The sequence below is a fragment of the Struthio camelus genome, chromosome 2 (assembly GCF_040807025.1).
Source record: "Struthio camelus isolate bStrCam1 chromosome 2, bStrCam1.hap1, whole genome shotgun sequence".
NCBI lineage: Eukaryota > Metazoa > Chordata > Aves > Struthioniformes > Struthionidae > Struthio > Struthio camelus.
This window is the reverse complement of record NC_090943.1, coordinates 129,415,607-129,425,510: the sequence shown is the minus strand read 5'-3', so window position 1 is coordinate 129,425,510 and position 9,904 is coordinate 129,415,607. Positions and strand designations below refer to the sequence as shown.

General features: G+C 34.9%; 1 protein-coding gene across 6 annotated transcripts in view; it reads right to left on the bottom strand.

Annotated features, from left to right (window-relative positions):
- Nucleotides 1-2,264: 2,264 nt before the first annotated feature.
- UBE2W (ubiquitin conjugating enzyme E2 W) overlaps nucleotides 2,265-9,904 on the bottom strand; it is a 32,909-nt gene continuing 25,269 nt past the window's right edge. For 3 of the 6 annotated variants that reach the window (XM_068932504.1, XM_068932506.1, XM_068932508.1), the window contains exons 5-6: nucleotides 9,733-9,808; nucleotides 2,265-5,207 (exon numbers count right to left, since the gene is read on the bottom strand). In XM_068932504.1, coding sequence (XP_068788605.1) covers nucleotides 5,194-5,207; nucleotides 9,733-9,808 — 90 coding nt within the window. In that variant the 3' untranslated portion in view covers nucleotides 2,265-5,193. Of the gene's footprint in view, nucleotides 6,917-9,732; nucleotides 9,827-9,904 lie in introns of all 6 variants that reach the window. The other 3 variants (XM_068932502.1, XM_068932505.1, XM_068932503.1) reach the window with 3 other exon arrangements.

Genomic DNA, 9,904 nt, shown 5'->3' with positions numbered 1-9,904 from the left:
TGTGTTAAACAAGGTTTCTAGTACTTTATATCACACAGAAAAGTCTGAAGATCTGAAGTGGGTTTCAGCTAGCCCATCCCAATTCCCAGCTAAACAATCTTTCCAATTTCCTCTAGCTCTGGAACTCTTGGATCACACAGCAAACTGATTCCATTTGCTAATTCAGAAGAGTTTTTACTTTTTTCTTCTGAATTCAGTTTCCTAGTGGTTTAACAAGCTGAATCATCTCTGTGTGGACTCTGACAGCAGAACTTGATGCAAGGTAGGAATGTGAATCATGAGGCTGCAAAGAAAGGAGGAGGAGGAATCCAACTTCCTCCTTTTCAGTAGCAGCAAACTAAGACAAAACACTGAATGGCAGGAATTCTGCTCCATTTATTTCTGTGGACATTAACACCATCGAGATGATATTGTAGCCCTGGGAAGAGAGAAGGCCCAGAATGTTCATATAACCAGATCTGGAGTGCTTTCTGGGCCAGGGTTAAAGTACTCCAACAGGACAGAATAGCTGCTGAAGACAGAAAGGAGTTTCTATAAGATCTTATCACTGAGACTTTTCAATATCAGAAGTAGGACTAGCCTAAGGGAAGCAAGAGCAGTCAGTGTTACAGGATTTCATACTGTTATAGGCATCTCTGTTAATGAGGCTAACATGATGGTTTCCAGGACTTCACTGGGCTCCTGTTCCAGAAGAGCGGAGTCTTTTATAAGCAGCTCTTTCACAAGCAGTAGCCAAAAGAAAAAATGGGACTTCCAAGGGCAATGTTACACTTGTGGATAATATGTATGTAAACTGAAGGAGTTTAAACACAGTCTAATTTACTAAAGGTAACACATACTTTCAGAGCTATGGAATTCCTCTAAGTTCTATGCTAAAAATAACTGTAGATTGAGACTTTTATAAATGTAATCTCTACACTGGTAGTATCTTACACTCTACAATCCATCAGTTTTGCTTTTATGATTTTTATAAAAGAATTATCTGAATGAAATCCACACAGGTTTTTAAGGAAGCCGCTTTGTGGCAGTAATTATTTTTGAACTACAAAATTACTGAATCTGCTCTTCCTTTGTAACTTAAAAAACCTTCACCTTTCGCAGCAGCAGAGGGGCTTTCTGAAATTGAATCAACTGCTAGATAATCATAAACACTAGCAAATACCACTTTTAAAAGTGTACTTAAAATCTGGAGGAAAAATATGGCAAGTGAACAAGATTTCCAGCATTGCTATTATCATTAAAATTAAATAGCAGTGGCTAAATATTTATGGATTTGTATTTCTGAATTAAGCTTTAATTAGTAAAAGGCTCACAATACTTCTACTCTTCCAATTTTGTTTAGGTCGAAACATAGAAGTCCTGAAAACAGTAGGCTGACAATTAGGACACGGCTTAAGAAACATGAGTTCCTTTTTTTTTTTTTTTTTTTGAGCTCTGGTTTTTAAACTTCAGTCATTTTAAAAAACATTTACACACACACACACACCCCCAGCAAAAATGGGATTGGAAAGTCTTATTGTCAATTTTATCTTCCTTTCCTGACAGTCATTTGTCTAATCTGCTCTTCAAAAGTATAGACATGGGAATTCTACGATCTTCTCAGACTTATAATCTTAGATATTAATTATGTTTTGCCAGACTTTCAAATAAATAACTAAAAATCAAACATCAAAAAAAAATATGAATTTTAAAATGTAGTTTTTCACTAAAATAGTTTTTTTCAGGTATCAAGGGCCTTACTTTTTCTGAAACAGAAATCATCATTTCTGAAGAAAAAAATGTACAAAACTGACAGCAAATATTGATATGAGACACTAGAAATTGCATTTAATAGTCCTGACATGCTCACAAAAAATCTCTCTTCCTACTGCTGTGAACAAACAAAAAAGCCTGCATATGAAACTCCCATTCAGTATCTAAAGTGCTTGTCAATGGGCAAAGAACCATGATAAGGAATGATTCAAGCATCTATGAGACATGAAAAGTAGCCTCACAGCATGATTTGATAATTCTCTCTGACGTAGATCTCTCTGACGCTATATTTTAGGTTTTTTGTTTTTTTTTTTTTAAATTAACGGAACTATTTCCTTCAGCTGTTACAACAGATATTCTCTGGAGAAGAAAAGAGGAAACACCTCAGTATTACGCAAATTCCTGCCTTGATACCCCTCACACCATTTTGGAATTACTGACAGCTTTGTCTCAGAGTAGCTGAACGTAAAGGACAATGCTTCTGCACTCCACCATTAAAAGGTCCACACGTGTTTTCATTCAAGGGTAGTAATCTATTTTAAAACAAGAATTTATTGTGTTATAGTAGAAAGACACTAAACACAAAACAAAGCGTTTAACAACATGAGCATTGACACAAAAGAAAAGCAAAATTGTTTCAAGCCAATTCTATAATCATTTCATGTGAGAAACTCGAAGTGAAGAAAGTTTCATACACAGGGTCACCCTAAAGGAAGGATGGCACCACCTTCATCTAATTTAAACCCTATTTTGGGATATTATAGTATTGTCAGAATAGCTGCATTATTTTGAGGGCTTGAGTGGTATATAGATTTTGTCTTGCCCCTCTGTACATAGGTGAACTTACCCACAGAAGTGCAAAAGAACCATTACGTTATTCTGGGGGCATTTCTATCGTAAACAAAAAAACCTGAGGTACATTCTCTTCTAATCTATCTTGCATTTTTTGGATTTAAGTACATTATAGGTGGAGGTGTTAAAGAGCAGCATAAGTTTGGTTATTTAACTTCACCGTAGCTGATATAAAGATGTAAGTCAATAAAAGATATAAATGCTTACCACTACATCACATATCTTTGACAGGATACATACAGTATGCCATAAAGCTTCTCTCAAACCACATATTGTAGTACGGCAATCTGCCATATGAAAAGACACATGAACCTGTGAAGATGTACTGTAACTATTTCTTCAGAGACATTACCTTCTGTTACAATAATTTCTCTTTACTATGGACTATTTAATAAAACCCTGTACGTGAACCAACTGTGTGAAAATACATGAGATTTTCAAAGATGTGTCAATCCATTCAATCAATAATACAGAGCAGTTAACATGAACATACAGATTATGTATTCAGATAGATTACTGCTCTTTCATTTTAAACATTTGCAAAAATAGTTGATTTGATTAACTTGTAACAACAAAATTTTACTAAACAAAAGTTAGAACCATAACTATTTCCTTTGCTTAAAATGATTATTTTTGGCTCTTAAAATAAACCAACTTCTGTGTTTTAAAGGCTCATTGTGAAAGTATTTATACACATCAAATTTATATCCACAGCTAGATTTTACCATTGAGTTTTAAAGGCCAAGAAATATTTTCAATACAGTAGAAAAAAAGATAGCAGTTCCTGAAGTAGGCCTCACTTCACTGGTAATATCCATAATTCAGTTGCTGTACAAAACACTTCTCTGAAGCAAATCCATTTGAATTCTATCCACCCTGAGTTAAGCATCTATACTTTAAAATACGTTTTACACATTATTTGAGAAGTATGTACAAGGCTATAAAATTTGTCAGTTATATTATACAGCAGTAAAAAAACTTCAACATTTTCAGCCAATTTTTTTGTTGTAATTATTAATTCTGGGTTGGCTCTTTTTTTCTTTTAATCAAGTAGTTACTTGATTTAGACATTCATGTTTAGACCACTTGATTTTTTTTTTGTTGAGTGCAACAATAAGACAACAGTAAAACAAAACCAAAAAAAACCCAAAACCACAATGTTATAGAAATTTTGCATATGTGTAAAGATATTAAGTTTATAAAAGTGCTTCCTAAAAAGACAACCTAATTGCAGTATCAAAATATTACAGAATGGCGAGAACAACTATCCATTATTTCAATAATTGTTGTTCCATAGAAAAATGGCAATCTGATTTTAGGGTTTTTTTTTTTTCTCCTTTTTGGTGAAGTAAAAGCCTGGAGAAAATCAGTATGGCTGCCTGGGACAAGCAAGTTAATAAAATATACTTTAGTCTAAACTTAAATAAGAAGGTCCACACTTTTTTGTCAAAACATTAAGCCTCTGTCAAAAAATGTATTTTTTTTTTTATAGTACAGGATTAAAAGACAAGATGATGCTTACAAGGTAAAGAAATAATTTACACGAAAATATCTTCTGACAAAGCTTTTCAATCAAAATATTGTTTTGTAACATTCAAACATGACATACAACAACAAAAGAAACAGTGAATGCAAACAAAAAATGTTATATGGATTGCTTTCAAACACATAAATAAATGAAATATTGGTGTAGGCAATAGGGCTCATGCTGATGGCTAGCAGGAAATAACAGTGTGCAATCTATTTGGAAAAAAGCTCTAAAGTACAAATTACAAGCCCAATTATGGACTGCAGCAAGTTCAGATATATCACTGCCATCCTCTCTTATCTCCAAAATAAATTCTTGATTAAATCACTCATACCCTAAATTACTCATACCTTTGCTTCAGAGATATGAATAACTATATACAAAAAAGTAGTTTTATTTCACCATAGGGATAACATTGTACCTCTCTGCCACTGTCACTTGAAAACCTTCCATGTCAAAACAATTTGACAGCAGATAAACAATTTAATAAATATGCAATGATCTTATTACAGTCCTTCAGCTAAGCATGTTAACTCATGCTGCTAGTTTTGTGATCACAGTGCATAGAATCCAAATATAAAAGAATGGGGTGGCTTTTAAGGTAATGGTAGATCCCTTGCTTATAATCCAAATACATCTGAAACTTTCCTAAGCTCTATCATGCAATCTTTTTGTGGCAGGAACAAAACTTTTCCCTGGTACAATGTCCATTGCCGGCAATGGATGCACCAAAACCGCCAAGGAGCTCAGTGTTATTGCACAATATATGAAGACCTGGAATTCTTCCAAAAGCTTAAAATAAAAATAATGGAATTATTCTGACATTTCTGGACACCTGCATTAATACTGTATGACTAATAAAAGCATGTCAGTTGCATGGACTGAACCAGCGATCAACATGCGCCCAGAATGCACACTAGTAAAAATGCAGTCAAAGGAAGTAGTCTTCATTGCCTATAGGTCACTTCCAGTCAAAGGTTAAAGTTCAAAGACTGAATGATCAAAGTGCTCATTTTCTCAGTAGGACTATCTTCTGCTACGAGGATCACAAAATGGTGGCATCAACATGTGTCATCTTTAAAATAAAAAAAAAGTATTTATGGAAAACATATAAACATTCTAAGCCCAAATTAGTAAGGTGCTAAACAACTCCTAGCATAGAGATTAGCATGCAGTGGAAACATAACAACTGAATAATTTTTGGGTTTTGTTCAGAGGAAGAAATAAAAAAAAGAGAGAGAGAGAGAGAGCGCGCGCGCGAACACAAAACTTTTAAAATATATATACACACATCCCTAACGTATTAGTATTAGCAAATATTCCATTAAAAGGATAAGACTTTCACATTTGATATTCTGAAAACCATTATTTAGGAAAATGAAATATCAAGTACGCTTAACATTTTGTCCCATGAAGTATAGCATGCGCACATCATTTTAAAGAGTTCAAATTGATAAATCCTTTGTAAGGGATATACAGTGATAGGGTGTGCAAAGTAGGCTTCTCCTCATGTGTCCATTCTCCAGCCCTTTTTATATACACTTCTCCAGAATCAACACAAATTTTAGCTGACATTGTATTATGTAATATATTGCTACTGTAATTCTAAAATCTTGAATGTGAAAATAGTTTACATTCAGTACATTTTAGATATTATTGTTGGACAGAACGCATTATAGAAAAGGTATTCTATGTCAATTTTTATGCTTGACAGTAAAGAAATATTTACACCTGTGAAAGCTCTCCCTTTTAAAGTTTCTCTTCCAGACATCAATCTACAGTGAAATTGCGTCTGATAACAGCTTGCCAAGGGGGGGGGGAGGGGGAATCCTCAAAAATTGCAGAATAACTTTATTGCATATGTACAAGTGTACATATGTAAAAGTGTGCTTCAGTAAAAGTTAAGCTTGTTAACAAAAAGCAAATTCACTGTCTGATTATTTTTAATGCACTTATTTGTAACCTTGCACACAAAAGATGTAGCCTCATCAACAGACAGATTTCTAGTATATATAAATAGCAGAGAACAATTTTACATTCTCACTGGAAAACACTGTGTTGTCTATACCGTTACATGTAAGTAAGTTCATTTTGATAGGAAGGTAAAGAATGAATGCAAAAAGATGAGGATGAAGGAGGGACAGAAGGGGTGTTTGAACTGCATACCAAAAGTTTAGGATAGATAAGAGAGAAAATACTTTCTCATTAAAAAACAAAGAAAAAAATGCAGTAAGGAGGTGCTAGTTGTGAAAAAAACACCAGTGCTCCCCTCTTTCACAGAAATTATTTCCTGAGAGCAGAAAGAACACGCAACCACCTTATGGAACTAAGTTTCAGCTTGAATGCCCCCGACTCCCCCCTTCCTGAAAATCCTCCTGCGTCTTTGACAAGGCACGACTGACAAGATCTTAAGATTGGCAACATGAAATTCAACACACAATTAAAGCAGATGTTGGGTAGAGGAGAGAATCTAGAAATATTTCTAGCTGTTGAAGGGAGCGTGAGTTAGAGGAAGCGGGAGTTTTGCAACAGGGCTTGAGAGAATGGCAGTTTGTACCAAACAAGGCTTCATAATCCTGCTACTTAGGGAATAAGCTGTTAGGCTGGGCAGAGAGAAAGTGAGATATTAAAAGCTCTCATAAACTAAATACACAGAGAGTCACGTTTACATATCAGAATATCTCTAAGAGCCACTGTGTCCCTCTGTGTCTGTATTGGTTTACTTCAACATCAGTCCCCAATCACGCATTATTTGCTCCCAGTCAAGTAAGTTCCAGGCACCTCCTGGAAAAGAAAATATCCTTCACAGGTGTATGATAAAAACGATGACCATCTTCCTCCTTTCTCTTCCAAATAGAGAGACTAAGACCTTCTTAACAGAACATGGGGATGCAATTTCACTTTACAGCTAAGGCAGTCCAATGGCTAGCTAACAGCAGAAGCAGCAGTACCACTCTGCCTCTCCCTCCACATGTTCCTATACCAGTATCAGCATTTAGTTTACCCTGTGGTTAGCCTTGGACTTTTTTTTTTTTCCTCCTTCTTAGCTGGTGTTATGTTTTTCCTTTACTAACTGACTTAGCACAAAGTGGTTCAACCACAAGGTTAGATGTGTGGCACTCCAATGGAAATAGGAGCAGGAAATTAAGACGACAGAACCAGGTTTTTCAAGGGTTTGTAAATCCATTTAGGTGTACCTAAGGTTGAAGATAGTTCTTGTCCAGAAAGAAGGGTTAAAATTAGCAGTCAAGCTATACTTCCCATTTTGGTTCAAACCAGCATTTCCTCAAACCAATTAGGAAAACCACTGAAAATTTAAAGATTCTCCCTTGGCAGCTTTGTTATACAGCCACAAAAGAGAAGTCAATTACTTGTAACTGAGAAAAGAAAAAAGGGCCACACAAAATTTGTGAAAAACACCTCTAAATTTTATGAAAATATTTTTATCCAACTAACATCAAGATTTTTTTTTTTATTTTTTAAGAATTTAACAGGGGAGAGGTGGAAGAGAAGCTCATTCAACTTTTAAACATGATCTCTTTTGTAATTAGTAACTAAGAAGGAAGTTAAAAAACATAAATGAGAGTATTATGGAGCAAAACAGTAAGTTATTTAAATGAACTGACTTGTTTTCTCTTGTGAGTATGTTAGGTTGGCTTTTGGGTTATTAAAATTTCTGACTTTCATAAAACAGCCATTGTACAATTACTTTGAAATAATTTAATGGACTATAAGTTTGATTTTTTCCAGCCACAATAGTATAGCAACTTTCAGCATAAAACCACGTCTTTTTATATTCATTTAGTGTTTTACTTGTTTAACTCTAACTGAATTCCATAAATTAGAAATCAAAGTAGTGACTGCAGACTGTTCTCCTTGAAAGACTTCAATCCTGAATCAAAAGGAGACTTTCTATAGATTCGAAGTAAACAGAACATCTTTTAATCGCAAAATAAAGCCAATAAATGAAACTTTAGCTGATTCTCTTTGAAAATAACTAGCAAGTGAAAATAAAACAAAAATAGTCAATCAACCAGTTATCCAGAAACTGCCAATAAAGAGAAAGCAAGAGGAGAAATGAGGAAGCACCACATACTTTACAAGAGTGAGGGGACAGGGAAAGAAAAGAAAGTGATTACTAAAGAATGTAGTGAAGTTGAAGAACCCAGTCTACTAGTCTTTTGGACAATGGATTTTAGAGTCAATTTTAAAAACAACATTATGTATCTCATGATCAACGGTCTTAAGTATCTTAAATACTTCCTAATCCCATGACATACAGCACACTCTTGCTGTGATTCAAGTCAACTTGTTTTTGAAAGACTATTACAATACTACACTAGGAGAAACAGTTCATTCTTTTGCATTACCACCCATCCAAAAATCCCCACAGGTGTCAGTATTATGAAACTATCAAACTTTTAAGATAAAGTACCAAAGGTTTTTAAGAATGTAAGGGTGAAGGCTTTGGTCTTTCCCTCTCCATTCATTGACTCCCTCAATCTTAAATAGTTAGTTTCATTTCACATGGGAGAGAGAACCAGTCCTGGGGTGGGGAGGCAGGGGGAAAAAAAAAAATAAATAAATAGGATGCCTTATGATGGAGGCTTCAGTAAAAGGTATTTATGGGACCTGCTCTTCCTGCACCATCCTCGCACACAGTATTTCCTGCTCCAACACATCCCTTCCTGAAAGATGCATGGGTTTCCTATAACCACCATTTGTACAGCATTTTCCTAGGGAGAGCAAAGAAAGTATTGGCCAAGGAGAGAAGAAAGAAGGAAAGCATAGCCCCTCTCTACTCCCTCCTTCTTTCCTTCCTCACTATTGGACTGCATAAGCCAAGCACATACAGCCAACCCCAGCTCTAGGAAGAGGACAACAAATGTTAAGGCAGAAGGAAAACAAACAAACAAACAAAAAAACCCAAGAAAACCGACACACACAGTATAAAGCTGGACAGGAAGCACGTGGCAAGGAAAAGTAAAAGCACTACACTGCAGAGACTGTAGTACTATACTTGGCAATTTTAGTATAATTTTTTACAATGCACATGTAGAATCACATTGCTGTGTTACAGACACTAGTTCCTAATACCCTTAAGTCAACCAATTGTCCCACATTAGAAATTCTGTGAAACAGCTGAAATCTACTGACAACACAGCCATTTATAAATATACACGGATATTTTAATTGCAATGCAAGCTTTTAAAGCATTACCAACAACAACTGGTTGTTACCAACTCTGGTTTTAGAGTTATAATACACCGGTTATAGAAATCTGGTTTCATCAAGTACCCTCCCCAAACCCAAGACTTGTCATAAACTGTTACAGTTCACAAGAAGTTTTATGCAAATCCAGTCCTATAGTTTAAAACTTGCATAACCCTGTGCTGTTTAATTTTCACTAAGCAGTTAAAGTGTGATGTTAAAAAAAAAAATCACCATAGCATATCTCAGAAACAGAATTTTAATAAGATTTCGAAATAAAAAGAGTTTAAAGGTTTTGAAAACACTTAACCTACTTTATTACATTTTAATCGTCTTCAGCTTAAAAAGAAAAAAACCTCAAAAATTCCTGGTTCTAGTTAAATACTTACCATGATACCACCATTTTGTTTTCTTTGGATTCTTGTTACACGTTCTTACATAAAATGAATTATCTGGAGGTCGCCTCTGCAACAGAAAAAACACCTACAAATAATCAAACAGTCCTCACATTGTAATATGGGAACTATTTGAATAAGCTCATGGCAAGCTGTCACATGAATG